The 20,490-nt window shown below is 45.2% G+C and overlaps 1 protein-coding gene across 1 annotated transcript in view; it reads right to left on the bottom strand.

Annotated features, from left to right (window-relative positions):
* Positions 1 to 20,490, bottom strand: part of LIMK2 (LIM domain kinase 2) — a 60,234-nt gene that overhangs the window by 29,631 nt on the left and 10,113 nt on the right. The window contains exon 2 of the mRNA XM_046024449.1: positions 18,588 to 18,687. Coding sequence (XP_045880405.1) covers positions 18,588 to 18,687 — 100 coding nt within the window. The remainder of the gene's footprint in view (positions 1 to 18,587; positions 18,688 to 20,490) is intronic.

Here is a 20,490-nt window from a genome sequence, read left to right as displayed (position 1 = left end):
CCTTCAGCAAGTCGCAGACTCTGTCTGGGCCTTGGTTATATGTCTCTAAATAGCTTCCGGATTCAACATTTGTCAACTCTCTGAGGTTGCAGAGGGCTCCCTGTTTTCCTTGGGTCTCAAATTGAGTTTAAACCTCTTGAGCCAGCTCTGAGGTGATTGGGATCCCAACCTGGGGGTCACACAGGAGCAAAAGAAGATGTCGGGCAGGGTAGAAAGGGTAAACAACACACAGGATACCAAAAGGCCTGTCCAGCTGGAAAGCTGGGAGCTCTCTTTCTCCCAGTGATAGAGCCAACTATTTCTCACCAAAAATCTATTATGTTCCCTTGTAATTTGATCAGGCCAGAAGGGGGCCCCAAATTAAGTCTGGAACTAGCAAATTATCTTCTAATTGCACCCTCTGATTTCCATCTGATGAACAGAGTACAGATGGAAGAAAATGCAAGCCACAAAGAGACTGGGGCCAGAGAGCCCATGAGCATAACTCCTCTTGACATTTCACACAGCTCTGCTGTTCCAGCGGCGGCGGGCGCAGTGAGTCGGTGTCTAGGAATGCGAGCAGGAGGCTGCAGGCGTTCTCTATTCCCCCCACTCTGCTTACAAAGGACTCGCTGGGTGGGTGGGCGGGTTTGTGGGGAACTAGTGTGAGGGCTTCTGAATGCTAGGAAAACTGCCTCCCCCTCAAAGAGGGGCAGCTGTCTCCCATGTCATGAGCGGAAGCCCCTCCTAGGTGGAATCCATCTGACCTCCATAAATCCCAGACTTCAGGAGGAACCACTGAAGGACTGATCACCAGATGTGATAAGCTGTTGGCTACTCAGACCCAAGTGCGTGGTTCCTCAAGGCGAACTTCAAAGGCCTAAACCACCAGAACTGGGAGGTGAAAGGTCACAATGGAGACTATACTTCCCCCTCCTGCCTTTGGATACTGGCCCTGGGTGGAAAGCTGCTCGTCTAGGTCCCTACAGCATCTGGCAGAGGATTCAGCAATTACAGATGACAGAGGCAACTGCAAGGATCCTTGGACTGGCAGTTACGGACAGGACAAGATGGCAGGAGAAGTACTAATCTCCAGCACATTTCATAAGTTCAAAACCTGATGAGGAGCCCAGCAAACTGTTTCTTCAGAACCAGATGGGATGCGAGAGGCTGAAGGCAATAGCCTTCAAGGCTGGCAGACCCAAGTGAGCACTCGGCTGAGGAGTGGTGAATGAATGAATCACGGGGACCTCCCCTCAGAAGGCAGCTCTGGTTAGATTATCTGAAGCCCAAGAAACTGTGTTTGTGTGGGGCCCTCTATTGGTCGGGAGGACTCCATCCAAGGAAGAGAGCTTCTGGGGACTCTATAGCTTCTGAGCCTTGAAAGGTGAGCATTGCCACCCCCATTTTCTGACCATCAGTCTCTGCTCCTCCTCTCTCCTTCTCTCTCTCTCTCTTTTTTTTTAAAAGATTTTATTAATTTATTTGACAGAGATCACAAGTAGGCAGAGAGGCAGGCAGAGAGAGAGAGAGAGGAAGGGAAGCAGGCTCCCTGCTGAGCAGAGAGCCTGATGCAGCGCTCGATCCCAGGACCCTGGAATCATGACCTTAGCCGAAGGCAGAGGCTTTAGCCCACTGAGCCACCCAGGTGCCCCTCCTCCTCTCTTTCAACATGACTATAGCAGTCATCTTTCTAAAACAGGAGTCCTGGAAATTCCACTGATAGAAATTTTGCACAGAAGGGGTTCCTGGGTGGCTCAGTCAGTTAAGCATCTGCCTTCTGCTCAGGTCATTGATCCCAGGGTCCTGGGACTGAGGCCCCCCTCTCTACACCCACCCCTTGTGTCATCAGGGTCCCTGCTAAGCCAGAAGCCTGCTTCTCCCTCTGCCTGCCCCTGCCTCTACTTTTATGCACTCACTCTCTCTCTCTCAAATAAATAAAATCTTAAAAAAGAAAGAAATCTTGCCCAGAGAAATATTCCTACAAATGAGCTAGAATATATCCAGCACTGTTTAATACTAAAAGATTAGGAACAGTCGTGCGTCTATTAATAGGAGTGGGCTCGGGACACCTGGGTGGTTCAGTCAGTTAAGCATCTACCTTTATCTCAGACCATGACCTCAGGGTCCTGGGATTGAGCCCCTCATTCTTCTCCCTCTCCCGCTCACCCTGCTTGTGCTCACTCTCTCTCTCTGTCAAATAAAGAAAATCTTTAAAAAAAAAAAAATAGGAGTGGGCTAAATACAATTATATAAGCACACTATAGAATATTATGCAGCTGTTAAAAATAATGAGGTAAGGTGTTACATAAAAAATCCAAGTGTCAGAGAGAGTGTACACTATAATTCCATTATTTAAAAACTCAATGTGCACAATCCTTAAAGAACATCTGAAAGACCCCACTACTTGGTTATCAGTTTCTCCTTTCAAGCAGTGAGACATCTATCAGCAGAGATAAAAACAGCATTGATTTTCTACCATTTTGATACTGTTTGCATTATTTTCTTACACTTAAGTGCTGCTTTTTAAAATGATAAGTGGGGGGGTGCCTGGGTGGCTCAGTGGGTTAAAGCCTCTGCCTTTCGCTCAGGTCATGATCCCAGAGTCCTGGGATCGAGCCCCGCATCGGGCTCTCTGCTTGGCAGGGAGCCTGCTTCCTCCTGTCTCTCTCTCTGCCTGCCTCTCTCCCTACTTGTGATCTTTGTCTGTCAAATAAATAAATAAAATCTTAAAAAAAAAATAAAACGATAAGTGGGGGGTGCCTGGGTGGCTCAGTGGGTTAAACCTCTGCCTTCGGCTCAGGTCATGATCTCAGGTCCTGGGATTGAGCCCCACGTCAGGCTCTCTGCTCGGCGGGGAGCCTGCTTCCTTCTCTCTGCCTGCCTCCCTGCCTGCTTGTGATCTCTCTCTGTCAAATAAATAAATAAAATCTTTTAAAAAATAAAATAAAATAAAATGGTAAGTGGAGCGGCGCCTGGCTCAGTCGTTGAGTGTCTGCCTTTAGCTTGGATCATGGTCCAGGGGTCATGTGGTCCAGTCCCGCATTAGGCTCCCTGCTCAGTGGGAAGCCTGCTTCTCTCTCCCCCACTCTCCCTGCTTGTGCTCCCTCTCTCACTGTCTCTCTCTCCCTGTCAAATAAATAAATAAATAAAATCTTAAAAAAAAAAAAAGATAAATGGATAACAACCAAAAGAGGTTCCAAGATTTAGAACAAATACCTCCTTACACTTTTTTCCTAAGTGCTCTTGTCCAAAGACAAAGCCTGCCTGTGTGCACTGCACTGAAGACTCCTGGGGCTATTTCTTTTTCTTTCTTCTTTTTTTTTTTTTTAAAGATTTATTTATTTATAATAAATATAGAGAGAGGGAGTGCATGCACAGGAGTGGGGGGAAGGGGAAGAGGGAGAAGAAGAGGGAGAGAACCAGACTCCCCACTGATAAGAAGCCTGATCCCACAACCCTGAGATCATGCCCTGAGCTGAAATTAAGAGTCAGACGCTTTACTGACTGAGCCCCTCCTGGGGTTCTTTCTTCAGCTTCCCCAGCAGGATCATGGCTCTGGCCACCTCCTGCCCCATTCCACTTCCTGACCCAGTGACATAGGCTTGCCCAAGCCTTTGCTGTCTTAGCTCCTCCATCTTCAGGCTGGTGGCTGTCTCCTCCTTTTTCCATGTCTAACTTCACCAGAGCACTCAATCACCTCTGGGAAGAGTTCCCATGATGTGTCCCTAAGCACCACACGCAGGAAGAGCTCTGAGCCTGTATCTGTCTAGTATCAGATCAAACTACATGAGGCCCATACCAGGCTCGCCCTGCATCCAGAGATGGCCACTACGAAACATATGACTCAGGAACCCCCTTATGAGCAACTACAATACTAGAATGACAATGTTAACTAATGTTTATAACGCATTTTCAGTTTACAGAGGGTTTTTATACTCACCATCTAAACAACCTCATGAGGACTACCTATAGCACAGACCGGGTAAGGGAAGCCCAGAGATGTTAGGTGATTCATCCAAGGTTACTGCTGGGAAGTGCAAGACTGAGATTAAAAGCTGCCTTGCTGACCTCAAATCCCATGCCTTTTCCTCAACATGAGCCCTACCTAGCAAGGTGTTTAGGAATCCCACCTCTCCAGTATAGAGCCCCAAACTGCTGGGTGTGTTGAATTCCTGCATCTGATTTTTCTAGGTCTCCTGCCCATATTCTTACTGTCAGGATCATGAAAGAGTTTACCAAATGTCTTGTGGCAGTCAAGAGAGGGTCTCATGACTTTCAACCCAGTGAAAACATGAAGTCATGACTTACTCACTACTGGTGAATCCTAGTGATGGGCTCTTTTCTAAGTGCTCCCTGTCCACCTAGTCTATCATCTGCAAAATTCCACAGAATTCCATTAGGATTTGATGAGGGAGTCAAGTCAAAAGGATTATGAGTTTGCTTTTTCCAGGACTTCTTTTTCCTCCTTTTTGAAGACTGAGCCAGTTAGCCATTTCCACTATATTTTGTTAATGGATCCCTGGTACATGGCAGGTGTGGATCAAATAATCATTATACTTGGGTACTACCCGCATTCTACCAGGTTTCTCCAAAAAGTTACAAATAGTGGTTCTGCTACTATGTCACGAAGATTTTTCTTTTTTTTTTTTTTCTTTTTTCAGTATACTGGGAAATAATTTTCTGTCTAAAAACTAAACACATTTCATGTGATTGGGTACCCTCGTGCATCTTGGGCTTCCCATCCTCCCTTCCTAGTTTCAAGCCGATGAGCTGTAAATCAAAGGATTGGACTAAATCTCTAAGGTTCTATCCAGATTTCCATGACACTTAAGTCGGATGCCAAGGATTATCTTTTGCTGGGTGTTTGTTAACATGACACCACATTCCAGAAGTTGTGGACACTTAGTTCCCACTCTGCAAAACACTGACTAAGTTCTATGAGTTAGGCACTGAGATAGGCTTGCTCATATATGCTTTCACTTAATTCTCAGAACTTTGTGGGGTTGAGGTTGCCATCTCCTTTTCACATATGAGGAACTAAGGTTCACAGAGAAGGCTGTGATTCGAGGTCACGGGTCTAGGAATTGGCAGAGCTGGGATTTAACCCAAGTCCTTGGATTCCAGATCTTAAGACAGTAAAGTTGCCTCAAATAACTATTTTACACTTGCTATTTCATTTGCAGGGTATTTCTGAAATGTAGTTGAGAGAACAGCAGCCTCAGACTCCTGGGAGCAGCTTGTTGGCAGTGAAGACTTCAGGGCCTTACCCGGAAACCTATAGTAAGAATTGCTTAGACTGAGCCCAAGAATCCGCATTTTAAACAAGCCCCCGATGCACACTGAAGACTGAATCCACTACTTTACTCTTCCCTATGGGCTCTTCCATTTGATTTCATTCTTCTCTCACATTAACCTTGAGAGGCAAGCAGGATAGGTCATTATTACCCCTGGCTACAAATGAGGAAACGATTCAGGTAGGTTGTTCGCCTTCTTATTGTGGACTGAGCTTAAAAAATAAATGTTTGGAGGTTTACATTTTGTAAACCTTTGGCTCACTGGGGACTTTCACCTTCCTGGTATTGTTCTTACTCATTTGTAACCCCACAGTAGCTGCCTCTCTTTCTTCTTCAGTGACATTATAGTGGTATTCAGGATGCGGTGGGAAAAGATGGCTCCAGCATATAGGGTCATCTCATGCAAGGCCACCCTTGGAACTGAAACAAAACACAAGTGCTGACATCAGCCAATTTCAGAAACAGCTGAAGCCACTGTAAGAGTCAGTACTATTGAGGGGGGCCCAGTTGAGCACCCTCCGATCTAAGCTGGATCACTACAGAGCAGTCTCAGGAAGGTATGAACAGAAGATGACTGACAGAGAGAAGAAAACTGTCCTCAAATCTGGTTTGAGGTACTTGGGAAGTTTTTCCTGGTAATAGTGATGAATGTGGAGGAAGAGCATTTGTTAGCACCCTCCAGTACTGCCCAAGGGAAAGGGGATTCTATTAGCCCTTGGGGGAAAAATACAAGGCAAATTAGCTGCCATAGTACAGAAGCCATGCCATCCCTTGAGCTTTGATGGTTTTAGGCTTTGTAATGACATTTATAGGCAGAGGTCTGCCTATGTCTCCAGGCTCCTACTTCAGAAGGAAAGCTCTTGCTTAGGAGAAAACCGCAGAGCAAAGAGATGGTGATGATGCATACCGAAAGGGCTTCATCCACATGTCCAAAGAGAAAGGTGGTCATTTGACAAAAACACCATTTGCCTAACAAGCACTGAGCACCCACTTTGCTCTGGGCCCTCTGCTAAGCTCTGGGATACAAAGACGAACTAGATATGGCTCCAGACCTGGAGTGATGTTAGACGTGTAAACAAATACCAACAGAACTATAACGGAGATATGAGAATAACAAAGGAGAAAGGCTCCTCTGTTTGGTGGGGAAGGTTCAGGGTGGATTTGGTGAGGCTCTTCCACAGGGGACAAGATGTATCAGTTGAATCTAAAGGCTGATTACCAGGCAGATAAGAGGCATTCCAGCCTGATGGAACAACATGTGCAAATGCACTGAGGCATAACACAGTATGGTCCCTAAACTGCAGAGCAGGGCACATGTGAAAGGTGATCAGAGGGGAGGCTGGGATGGTGGGAGAGGGCTAGGGCAGATCACTAAGAGGCAGGTCTGTCAGGTGAAAGAGTCACCCACAGGCAGTGAAGAGTTATCAGAGGTGTTGAAGCAACCAGAGGCTCATAATAAATGGAACATAAAACCTAAAACACCAAAGACAGTGCTGGTCTTTAGTGGTCAGTTTGTCTCCTTGAATGTCTCAAGTCTACACTGGCTGCGGATATGCCCACTTGAAGTTTGCTGGCCAGTTAGTGTTCACAAACAGCAAACTATGGCTTCATCCTCAGGCAACAGTAGAGACTGAGCTGCTCATTTTATCAGCTGAAATTTGCCTGTATGGGCTACAAGCACTTAAGAATGAGGTTGTGACCCCTTATAGATAATCATCTACTGTTGCTCTGTGATACAACTTAATGTCCAACATTCAGTGTCCAAAACTGTGTTTACATAGACATTCTTCTCTTGGCTGCACTGGAAAATAAATGCTTTGGATACCTTAATAAATCTCCAGGTGATGCCAGGAAAAGAACCCTGGCCTGAAAGAAAAGACCTGATAATTTGACCTGGCTAAAAATAGACTTGTTATGTGATCTGTGGCAAGCCATTAAACCTTTCTGGGCTTCAATTTCTTCCTCTGTAAAAGGAAAGATTTAGGTTAAAAAAAAAAAAATTCCACAACGGTTCGCCAATACTGAAGACACAAGGAAGGGTTGTGGTCAGAAAAAGGTTGACTGGCTGATCACCCAGGGACCTTTCCAAGGCTAGCATTACCCTAATTCAGGCCTCATTTTTGGCCTCTGAGGTCCAGAAACAGGTACCCAGAGAGGTGAAGACAATCTAGGATGGCTCTAACCATTTATCAATTCCATAGTCCATTTATGAATTCATACTTGAAATTAGAACACCTATATCATCTTACAGTTACCACCTCCAGACCCTTCCAGTTATCAAGAAGTGCAAGAATCTGAATTAGGCATCAGAAGGTTGTTCTGTGAGCATGGACTTAAAGGGAGATGAGCAGCCACGGAGAGAAATTTCATTCTGGCACAAGTGCGTTAGCCCAACCAACCCTGTTTACACTAAAGAACCCCCTTCTGGTGACCAAATCCAGATTCAATATTTTTATCTGGCCACTCAACACTTCACTGGATTTTAACTCATTTTTTAAAAACATTATTTATTTATTTGAGACAGAGCGTAAGAGAGAGAGCATGAGCAGGGGGAGGGGCAGAGAGAGAGGGAGAAGCAGGCTCCCCGCTGAGCTGGGATTCCAATGTGGGACTTGATCCCAGGACCCCAGGATCATGATGGGAGCCAAAGGCAGAGGCTTAACCAACTGAGCCACCCAGGCTTCCTCAACTAATTTTTAATGGAAAAAATAGCATTACTTCTTCAGATACTTATCACCAATTCACATATTATTCAGCTCTGAGAGACATGTGGCTCCCTAGTAGCTAGTAACAAAATGGCTAACACTCATGAGTGCTGACTCCCTGTGAAGCCCTATTCCTACCCAATACTACAAAGGACTTCCTTCATTTACCCCTCCACGATAACATTAGGAACTAGGCAGAAGGTTAGTTCTCCATATTATAGATGAAGAAATTTGGGCACCAAAGCAGCTGCCTTTGGCTCAGGTCATGTTCCCCGTGTCCAGGGATTGAGCCCCGCATTGGGCTCTCTGCTCAGCAGGAAGCTTGCTTCTCCCTCTCCCACTGCCCCTGCTTGTGTTCCCTTTCTCGCTGTCTTTCTCTCTTTGCCGAATAAATGAATAAAATCTTTAAAAAAGATAAAGAAACGAAGCACAGAAGGGGTAAGTAACTTGTCCAGCATGCACAGCTAATAAATATGACAGAATCAGGATGTGAACCAAAGCAATCTGGTTTGAGTCTGTGCTCTTAATGACCACATGACACTCCTATTACATGTAGATCTAAGTATTTAACCTCCAGAGGACAAATTTCATTTCTAACTTCTTGGAGAATCACCAACCTATTAACCCACTCCCTACCAAAAATTACCCATAAGTAAAAGATACTTTGTAAGCCATTTTTTCCACACTCTACTTATGTATATCTTTAGTTAATGTTATCCTTCAAAGATTTCTAAAATATATAAAAAACAGGGGCACCTGGGTGGCTCAGTTAGTTAAGTGTATGCCTTCGCTCAGGTCATGATCTTGGGGTCCTGGAATAAGCCCCACATTGGGGTCCCTGCTTTGTGGAGTCTGCTTCTCCCTCTCCCTCTGTTCCTCCCCCCTGCTCATGCTTTCTCTCTCCAATAAAGAAAATACTTAAAATAAATAAATAAAATATTAAAAAACAAATACATGGGGGTACCTGGGTGGCACAGTAATTTAAGGGTCTGACTCTTGGTTTCAGCTCAGGTTGTGATATTGGGGTCCTAAGATTGAGCCCCGTGTTGGGCTCCATGCTCACCATGGAGTCTGCTTAAGACTCTCTCTCCATCTGCCCCTCCTCCCCCCATGCACTTTCCTCATTCTCTCCCTCTCCGTAATAAATTAAAATATAGTGGCATCTGGATGGCTCAGTCAGGTAAGCATATGGCTCTTGATTTGGGCTCAGGTCATAATCTCAGGGTTGTGGGATTAAGCCCCGTGTTGGGCTCTGTGGTGGGTATAGAGCCTGCATAAGATTCTCTCTCTCTATCCCTCTCTCCCCCACTAAGCAAGCAAACAAACAAACTTATGAAATTTGTCAGATTTCAATTCAAATTTGTTTGGTCTACAGTAGTTAAACTCATTCTTCCCTCTACTGCTTTTCTCTCCAGTGTTTGTTCCTGTCTGGCCAGTACCTACAGAGAAGTCTAACTCTGGGTCATCCTTATTTCCTTTAGGGGAAGAAGACAAAGTTTTAACTTCTTGCCTGGACACTTGCAGGCAATTTTCCAAAGCAACCCAATCTCTGGAAACTACTCCTCTCTGCCACTTACAGTAACTGCAGCCACAGTGGCTGCTAAGGGAAGGATATGGAGAAGGGCAGGGAAAAGCCTCACTTACATCATATCTCTTGGCCACCCCTGGCAATTCATATGACAAATATCTCCCCCATACCAATGATGTGCTCAGTGATGACACAATGAGGGGCAAAATGTCCCATGGTTCATGACTAGGTTACACTTATGGAATATTAGAGGTCTCAGGATATCATTAAGAAGATGATCAAATGAATAAATGTAAAGTTAAAACCACAAAAAAGCTTCAAATGGAAGGTCTGTGAAAGCATAGAAGAGGGGCCATGACCTATTCTATTACTATCTCCCTGAGACATCCAAGTAAAGACCTGAAGGTTGAGGAGGAGTTAATTAGGCCAAAAGGGAGTGAGGGCATTCCACGCAGAGAGAAGAGCAGGAACAAGGGGCTGTCAGAAGGAAGCAGGGTGTATTCTGGGCCCTGTGAAGAAAAGCAGTGAGACTGGAATAGAGAGAGCAGGAAGTTGTAGGGAGAGGCCAGACCACAAGGGGCTTTGTAGGCCACATTAAGGATTGGTCTTTATCCAAGAGTGCTACCAAGTCATGGAGATACATAAGGATGGAGAGATAGCAGTGTGAAAAAAAAAAACAAAAAACAGATTTTTTTTTTTTTTTAAGGTCATTCACTCTGGCCACTTTGTGGAGAATGGATTGGGTAGTGTGAGTGACTGCACAGTTAGAAGGCTACTGCAATTATCCAGGTGAGACATGATGGTAGCCTGAACAGGTTGGTGGTAGGAGAAATGGAAAGACATGGACACATTCAAAATATAATCTGGAGGGGTGCCTGGGTAGCTCATTGGGTTAAGGCCTCTGTCTTTGGCTCGGGTCATGATCCCAGGGTCCTGGGATCGAAATAGAGCCCCATATTGGGCTCTCTGCTCAGCGGGGAGCCTGCTTCCCCCCCCCCAATGCCTGCCTCTCTGCCTACTTGTGATCTCTGTCTGTCAAATAAATAAATAATCTTAAATATATATATGTATATATATGTGTGTATATATATATATATAAATAATCTGGAGATAAAACTGACAGGTGTGGATATGGGATAAGAGCAAAGAGCTATCAAGAAGCACTTCCAGGTTCTGACTTGGGCAGAGGGGTGGATGGTCGTGCCATTAAACAGGACAGGTTATATTGAAGAGAAGCCAGTTTTGGGAGGAGATTAAAAGTCCAGCTGTGTCTGAGATGTCTGAAAGACACTCAAATGGGCAGGGGAAGTTGACAGCAAGACAGACAAGACTAGAGCCTAGTGGAACGGTTCAGACTGCAGATATGAATTTCAGGGTCATCAGAGTGTGGAGGACAACAGAAGCCATAGGTGTGAGTGAGACTGCCTGGGAAGAAACAATGTGCCTGGAGAAACAGTAACATTTCAGAGCCAGACAGAGGATAAGCAAACTGGAATGACCAGAAGAATGTGTATGGGGGTGGAAACCAGGACAGTATGGAATGTCATGGAGGCCAAGGGTTTCAAGAGTGACAAAGACAATAATAATAAATGCTAACATCTATTAAACCCCAATACGGCTAGGTACTGTGTGAAGGGCTTTGAATACATGATCAAATTTAATCAGCACAACCTTTTGAGGTAGGAAGCATTTCTCTTCCCCTTTCCTAGGTAAGAAAACTGGCAAAGAAACTCAAAGTCAGCTAACTCAAGATAAACTAGGATGAAAACCCAAGCAGGCTGACTCCAAACTCATTCACTTGTCTCTACAACCTCTAGTGCAGTTTGGGAGGTCATACAATATGAAGCCTGAACAGCAGCCAGTGAATGGACCAATGTGACTGTCCCCTGGAAACTTACCAAGGGAACACTGTTTCAGGGGAATGAGAATGGAAGCCAGACTAGAGCCCATTATTAGAAATGCTCCGTATTATTACCTGTTCTTTAGCTGTCTGAGGGAGTCAGTTATGAGACGAGGCCACTATGTTAAATCTGTATCCCCAATATAATCTAATTTGGTGACTTTAATATAGCAAATGATGCTCAAAATTATATGTGAACTGCTAATGTAAGCAGCACAAAGTTGCCATGTGCTGCTTGCTGCTAACCCTTTACAACATACCATCCTCCAGTTTTCAGAGTGCTTTCTTATCCATCACCTCTTTGATCCTCACAACTTCTTCATGAGGTGGATTACCTTTACCACATTTTTTTTTTTAACTTAAAAAAAAATTGATTGATTGATTTGACAGAGACACAGAGAGAGAGCACAAGCTGGGGGAGTGGCAGGCAGAGAGAAAGGGAGAATCAGGCTCCCCGATGAGCAGAGAGCCCCCTGTGGAACTCGATCCCAGGACCCTAGGAGCATGACCTAAGCCAAAGGCAAACACTTAACTGACTGAGCCACCCAGGTGCCCCTACTTTTACCACATCTTATATATGAGAAACTAAAGCTCACGATGACAAAGGAACTTGCCCACAGTTGCACCGCCAGCCTGGCTCAGCTAAGATTCAAATCCAGCTTCTCTGACTCCAAGTCTACTATTCCCTCTGGGGCGTCCCAGTGTTAAGAGGACCCTCTTCAGAGCCAGGGAGACCTGAGTTCAAATGTGTGCGACCCTGAGCAAGTTCTTCTACCTTTCTGGACCTTGCTGTTTTGTGTCAAATGGGTAGGGTAGTAGGGTTACTGTAAGGGTTGAATCAGGTAATCTAAGGTGAAACTCCCAATACAATGCTTAATAAATATCTGTCATCCATCCCTGGCTCCACTCTACTCCTCTTCATCTCTGCCCAGACAGTAGCTGTAGGGCTTCTTTGGGATCTTCGTTCTCTCTTCCCAAGGAACAGAGCAGTATTAAGGTATGTTGAAGGTCACATACTGCTGCTATATGCTAAGAGTCCCACTCTGTGTTCATGCTGGACTCCCTCGTGTGGGCAGAGGAAGGCCCAGGTGATTGTCCTCTGTCAGGCACGCCCCAGTCCCCTGTTTAACTGCCAGCCTTAATGAGCTGCTGGCTGGCTGCTTCCTTAGAGATAAACTAGACAAATAAGCAAACTAAAATCAAAGGCTTGGGTCCATAAATGCAGGAGCAACATCAAAATTACAACAGCAGAGGGCAGGGTTGCTCCAGGAACTCCTATGCCAGGAGCCAGAGACCAAGGAGAAACCTAACAGCACTTTTATTTGACACTTGAGAGTTCATAAAGCCTTTGAACCAGTACCCTTCAGTGTTATCTGATACCACCAGTGTGTGACAGGCAGGGTGAGTGTATTTTATTTTTTTTTTTTTTAAGATTTTATTTATTTATTTGACAGAGAGAGATCACAAGTAGATAGGTAGGCAGGGAGAGAGAGAGAGAGGGAAGCAGGCTCCCTGCTGAGCAGAGAGCTCGATGCGGGACTTGATCCCGGACCCTGAGATCATGACCTGAGCCGAAGGCAGTGGCTTAACCCACTGAGCCACCCAGGCGCCTGAGTATATTTTATTCTGAAGCTACAGAAGAGGAAACTGAGCTTCAGGGAGGTTAAATGACAAGACTATATTCAGGAATGCAGAGACTCTTGTAAGCAAGGAGTTAGAATGCCTGGATTCAAATCTCAGCTATGCTACTTACTAGCTCTGTGACTATGAGCAAGTAAACGTCATTTCTTTATTTGTAAAATAGATATGACCAGTACTATAGTTATTACATTGTTATAAGAATTAAGTTATGGGGGGGCGCCTGGGTGGCTCAGTGGGTTAAAGCCTCTGCCTTTGGCTCAGGTCATGATCCCAGGTTCCTGGGATCGAGCCCCGTATGGGCTCTCTGCTTGGTGGGGAGCCTGCTTCCCTTCCTCTCTCTCTCTCTCTGCCTGCCTCTCTGCCTACTGTGATCTCTGTCAAATAAATAAATAAAATCTTAAAAAAAAAAAATGAATTAAGTTATGGGGCGCCTGGGTGGCTCAGTGGGTTAAAGCCTCTGCCTTTGGCTCAGGTCATGATCTCAGGGTCCTGGGATGGAGCTCCGCATCAGGCTCTCTGCTCAGCGGGGAGCCTGCTTCCCCCTCTCTCTCTGCCTGCCTCTCTGCCTACTTGTGATCTCTGTCTGTCAAATACATAAATTTAAAAAATCTTTAAAAAACAAACAAAAAAAGAATTAAGTTAGATGGCGCGCCTGGGTGGCTTAGTTGGTTAAGTATCTGACTCTTGGTTTTGGGTCAGGTCATGATCTCATGGGTTGTGAGATGGTACCCCACATCAGGTTCCCTGCTGAGCTTCTCCCTCTCCTTCTGCCACCCTCCCCCATCACTGCTATCTCTCTCTCTCTGAAATAAATAAATCTTAAAAAAAAAAAAAGAAAGAATGAAGTTAGATGATACAAATGTGAAATGCTTAGGACAATGTCTGGTACATAGTAAACACTCAATAAACTGTAGTCTTACTATAATCATGATGTACTATGCTTGTTGAGGTTGGGGTGTGGGTGAGAAAATGAGCATGGCTTTCAGCATCACAGAAGCTATCCTATTGTCACCAGCCCATCACACCACAGTCTCTGGCTGCTCATTTTCACCTATCCTGAAGTCACAAATTTAGCAGAAATAGTCTGTTGCCCGATAAAATGATGACAGCTTTGTATCTGCATTATTCCTTTTCCAGAGCATAGGCATTAGAAATCACTTCTCAAAAAGAGAAAGCTCAAAGAGTCTGTGTTCATGATCCCATGAAAGGAGGCCTGAAATGTTCCCAGAAGCCTTAAGTATGGAAAATACTTCAGTATTTTCCCTCTGATAATGTCCTTAAGAACCAGGTCAAGCTAGAGAGTCTCAGGTAAGGGCGATAAAGATGAATTAAGAGAGGCAGTTTTCCCTTTTTCCACAACCCCTCCTCCTTGGCTAAGCACTTTTGATGAGGGTTAAAGGACAATCATCAGAAAACTTGTCAAGTTTCTTTGGTTTTCTAACATGCCAAGTCACCATTAAAAACATGCCAGCTCTATACTTTAACCTCAGCTACAAACAGCATGCAGTCTGGTTGCCTTCTTGGCCTCCTTCATGGAGAGGAAAACCAGTTCCAGAGAGCTTCAGAGAGAATGGTCCCAATTCTAGAACCAGTGGCACTGCTCAGGGCAAGGGAAGGCCAGAGGTACTTAAGAGTCCAAATAGGCCTGTTGGGAAGGCTGCGGAGAAGAGGCAGGAGGGCTACTCAGACAAGCATCCAGGATCAGAAGGATCCTGGCCAGGTGCCCAACTGCACCAGACTATGCTACTTCCAGGAGGTTGTCAGCTGGCCTCTGCTGTGCAGTACCAGGTTCTAGCCTTCAGTGACTTCCTATTGTCCCAGGCACCTGAGAATCTGGCGGAAGCTTATCAGAGGCAGGATTACGGACTGCTACAGATGAGAGGGATGGGGTAATATAAGGAGACGTGAAGGGAGGGGAGTTTGGGCCAAACCCCAGCAATTTCTCCATTGAATACCCAGCTCCGCCCTGTGACTAGAAAAACAAAGGTGTGGGGGAAGGGGAAAAGAAAAGTCATTTCCTTTATTGTAACTAACTCAACTGGGTAAGAGCGAGGCTGGAAGGAAGTCATGAAAAATGAATTTCTTTGGGTACCATGCAGGGAAGAGGGTCCTGCTTTTAGCAGGTCTGTGCCTAGGCACTGAATTTATCAGAGAATTTAAAAGACATTGAGCTGATGCCTCATGATCCTTATAACCAGGTTATTTCTGGGGTCAGATACAGTTGTTCCCAGCCCTGTAGATCTTTCTCCAATCTGGGCAAAAGTCAGTTGGCTCCAAAGCAGCCTGTCTCCCCAGGGCAAATTACCAGGCTCTGTCTGAGGACTTCACGTCATCCAGTTTTTGTGGGAAAGCTCAGGAGTCAGGAAATAGGCTCCTTCAATAGAGCTGGATTAGAGAGACTCTGTCCTTGAGACAAAGATGTAACTAGGAGACCTACCCTGCTCTACTTCCCCACAGGCATGATCTTTGGTGTAACTGTGCCAGGGTAGTTCAAAGTTAACCTTAATCTCTGAGGCTCCACATTAGAAGACCAATGGGTGTGTATTAAGAGAAAGAAATGCATGCATGTAGGTGTATACAAACACTCAAAATATAATGTAAAGTGACAGCTACTGAATATTATGGGAGTTCTATGTGTCAGATGCTATGCTGAGCACTTTATATAGATTATCACTTTTAATCCTCCCTGACAGCCTGTGGGATGAGTACGTATCTCCATTTTATAGATCAGGTGCCTAATGCTCAGGGCAGTCACCCAAGGACAGTTAATAAATTGCAAAGCCAGGATTTGAAACCAGACAATCTCATTCCAGAACCTGCACTCATCCACCAGGATCACGTACCTTACTTTTTTTTTTTTTTTTTAAAGATTTTATTTATTTATTTGACAGAGAGAGATCACAAGTAGGCAGAGAAGCAGGCAGAGAGAGTGAGAGGGAAGCAGGCTCCCTGCCGAGCAGAGAGCCCGATGCGGGACTCGATCCCAGGACCCTGAGATCATGACCTGAGCCGAAGGCAGCAGCTTAAACCACTGAGCCACCCAGGCGCCCACGTACCTTACTTTTTTCTGAACATGTGCGTATGGTTTTTCTCTCTACCCCCCACTCTGACACACACACACACACACACACACACACACGTTCCCTAACAAACTAGCATCTAATTTGACCTAAGACTTCAATTCTTTTTTTAAAAAAGATTTTTTTATTTATTTGACAGTGAGAGACAGAGAGGGAGCACAAGCAGGGGGAGTGGGAGAGGAAGAAGCAGGCTCCCTGCTGAGCAGGGAGTCCAATGCAGGCTCGATCCCAGGACCTGATCTATCATGACCTGAGATGAAGGCAGATGCTTAACAACTGAGCCATCCAGGCGCCCCGACTTCAGTTCATTTTTTTTTTTTTAAGATTTTATTTATTTATTTGACAGACCGAGATCACAAGTAGGCAGAGAATCAAGCAGAGAGAGAGGAGGAAGCAGGCTCCCTGCTGAGCAGAGAGCCCCATGGGGGCTCGATCCCAGGACCCTGGGATCACGACCCAACCGGAGCCGAGCCGAGCCGAAGGCAGAGGTTTTAACCTACTGAGCCACCCAGGCGCCGCCCACTCACCCCCCCCCCCCCACTTCAGTTCTAAGGTCAACTCTGGTCATCCATGACCTGTCTTTGTAACTCTTTTTGTCTTGTTGGTTTCAGGGCTCTCAACTGTGATATGAAGGGTTATATCACACAATAGATGGTCCCTTCTGGTTCTGAATTTCTTTAGTGTTCAGAGAATCCAGAAATCCCCATAATTAACTTGTTCTACCCTGTCCTGGTTATTTTGGATAGAAAATATTAACACAGGGCGCCTGGGTGGCTCAGTTGGTTAAGCGACTGCCTTTGGCTCAGGTCATGATCCTGGAGTCCCTGGCTCCCTGTTCAGCAGGGAGTCTGCTTCTCCCTCTGACCCTCCCCTTTCTCATGCTCTCTCTCTCTCCCATTCTCTCAAATAAATAAATAAATAAATAAAAAGAAAGAAAGAAGAGAAAAAGAAAAAGAAAATGTTAACACAAATAGGAAAAGAGCAGGAATAAATATGACTATATGGGTTAGGTGCCAAGGTGAGCCCTGGCCTAGAAACCCATTAGGATTCGCGTCAGCTCTAAATGAAAGGGCAAGTCAAAGGCTTTATCTGTTGGTCCCTTATATTTCTGACATTTTTGCTCCAGCCCTTACTAAGAATCAACTTCCCTGAGGGTAAAAGAAGAATCAAAGCAATTAGATCCACAGAGAAGACTGGAGAGCCAGAGTTTGAACTTAAAGGGCAGAAAAATGCAGTTCCTCCCCAACTCTTCCAGAGGCCAGAGCTCTCTAGGCCAAACCCCCCACATGGTTCCTGGGTGGAGGCAAGTGCTTAAAGGTCAATTACATTACTTGATATCAGCATGGGGGATGCTTTGTAACATGCGCTGTGCGTGGGAGCTGGAATCTACAACACTTGGTGCCTGTCTACAGTCTGTCCCATTCTAAAGATGTGAGCAACTGCCCTACCACTTCAGACCACGGGGGCACACATGCCCACCCAGCCTCCAGTGTGGAATGACTGTAGGCCAGGCACTGTTTTATGTTCTGGAGAATGCAGACAGGCTCCCACTCTTGAAGATTCCAGTCTCACAGGGGAAAGAAATAACCATTCAGTGGGTGCCTACCATGAGCTGGGCCCTTGGCATATATGATTTCATTCGATCTCAACAAGTCTATGAGATAATTTTTTTTTTTTTTTTTTATGAGATAAATTTTTAACATCCGTGTTTTCCTGATGAGAAAACTGAGTCTCAGACAACAGGAACAAATCCAACTTTAAAGTCTCTGTTGTTATTTTTAAGAAACAGAGCTTCCTTCAAACAATAATCTAAGAGCTAAAATAAAAATTAAATAACAATGGGGCGCCTGGGTGGCTCAGTGGGTTGAAGCCTCTGTCTTTGGCTCGGGTCATGATCCCAGGGTCCTGGGATCGAGCCCCGCATTGGGCTCTCTGCTCAGCAGGGAGCCTACATCCTCCCTTCTCTCTCTGCCTGTCTCTCTGCCTACTTGTGATCTCTGTCTGTCAAATAAATAAATAAAAATCTTAAAAAAAAAAATTAAATAACAAAAAGCAGGAAACTAGGGAGGCATCCTGCGGTGAAGGGCTGACTCTGCCAACTGCACTAAAAACAACCCTTGAGGCACCTGCATAATGAGTAGTGTAGCTGTGGGAAACTCATTCTTTCTGGGTCTCAGTTTCCTCATCTGTAAAGTGAGGGTGGTGCTGGGACACCTTGGAGAGGCTGCTCCCACGGCTTCACCCTACTTCTAGCTGTACCCAGCCCATTTGTGACTCTTTCACTTTCACACCAGACATTTGCTCACGTTTTCTTCCTTGGCACATCCCTCCCCCTCCCCTCAACCCACACCAAAATGGGAACTCTCAAGTCAGAAACTTGTTTTTGTATTTTCCAGAACATGAAGTAGGGGCTGGCCTATAGTACACTGGCAAAGATAAGAGGACAGACCCACTTACCGGAAGCAAGAGCTGTGCCAGGCTTCGTTGACAGTCCTGTACCGCCTCTGGCTTGGAGAGACATGGTCCCCACAGCCCCGACACTTCCAGGTATCTTCACCTGCACACAAAACCAGGGAGTTTAGAGGCCCAAAGTAGCAGGAGGTTTAGGACAGGATTCCTATCATGCAGAGTAAGACTGAGTTAATGGACTTACAATGAAAGGGCTGGCTCGTGCTCGGATAAATGCATAATTCCACAAGTTCTCTGGGAAGCACTTAGCCAGCCTGCTCATCTCCGCAGGGACAGGAATTCATGGCCTTAAAAGTTGAGTCACATGAAAAAGTGCTCAACATCACTTAGCATCAGGGAAATAGAAATCAAAACCACAGCGAGATGCTACCTCACACCAGTCAGAAAGGCTAAAATTAACAAGTCAGGAAATGACAGATGTTGGCAAGGATGCAGAGAAAGGGGAACCTTCTTACACTGTTGGTGGGAATGCAAGCTGGTGTAGCCACTCTGGAAAACAGCATGGAGGAGGTTCCTCAAAAAGTTGAAAACAGAGTTACCCTACGACCCAGCAATCACACTACTGGGTGTTTACCCTAAAGATACAAATGTAGTGATTGGAAGGGGCATGTGCACCCGAATGTTTATAGCAGCAATGTCCACAATAGCCAAACTATGGAAAGAACCTAGATGTCCACCAACAGATGAATGGTTAAAGAAAATGTGGTATGTACACACACACACACACACACACACACACACACACACACACAGAGGAATACTATGCAGCCATCAAAAGATGAAATCTTGCCATTTACAACGACATAGGAAGGAACTAGAGGATATTATGTTAAGTGAAATAAGTCAGTCAGAGAAAGACAATTATCATATGATCTCTCTGATATGAGGAATTTGAGTTTGAGAGGCAGAGCAGGGCGTTGTGGGGGGAGGGAGGGTGAAAAATGAAACAAGATGGGACCGGAGAGGGAGACAAACCATAACAGACTCTATCTCATGCAACAAACTGAGGGTTGCTAGGGGGTGGTGGGGAGGGATAGGGTGGCTGGGTTATGGACATTGGGGAGGGTATGTGCTATGGTGAGTGCTGTGAACTGTGTAAGACTGAGGATTCACAGACCTATACCCCTGAAGCAAATAATACATTATATGTTAATTTAAAAAAAAAAAGTTGAGTCTCATTCCATCTTCTAGAAATGTTCTGATTGTTCCTTTTTTCCATAGAAACAAAACCTGCCTTTTCCTAGAATTTCAGCCCTTACTTATTATAGCTCTGAGTAGATAAAATGAACAAGGTCTCTTTCTTTTCAGGGTCAGGCCTTCCTATGACTATTCCCAGTCAGCACCCAGAAAAAATTCTCTGGGTTAAACGTGTTATTGCCTTTTCCTATTCTTCAAAAGCCCTGGTTGTATAGATATTCCATCACTGAGTCCAGGAGCTCATTCATTCAACCAACATCATGGGTCCTCTCAATGGACCCATGGGTCCTCTCCAAGCTCTATGTTGGAGACTCCTAGATAACATCATCTCTGATCTTCAAGGAGCAAACGCACTGAAAAGGAATCCTTCTTCCACATTGTAATTTTCCCCTTACATATTATTGCAGAGTTAGAAGCAAAGTGCTATTTCAGTTTGGAGAAAGAAGTTATGGGTATAGAAGGGAAAGAACATTTAATGAACACTTCCTATATACCAAGGCTTGTGCTAGGTGCTTTCAGAGACCCAATCTCATTTAATTCTCAAAACAATCCTGTAAAACAGGTATTAAATTTATTCTAGGGGTGGGAGACTTGAAACCCAGGGCTAGGGGGTGTCAGGCCAAGCAGCAGTCCAGCATTCCAACTCAGGCCCAGCTCATCCTAAAGCCCAGGCTCTTTCCACTCACTCTACCAT

The sequence above is a fragment of the Meles meles genome, chromosome 12 (genome assembly GCF_922984935.1).
Source record: "Meles meles chromosome 12, mMelMel3.1 paternal haplotype, whole genome shotgun sequence".
Taxonomy (NCBI): domain Eukaryota; kingdom Metazoa; phylum Chordata; class Mammalia; order Carnivora; family Mustelidae; genus Meles; species Meles meles.
The sequence above is the reverse complement of the archived record's forward strand: the minus strand, read 5'-3'. Positions and strand labels throughout refer to the sequence as shown.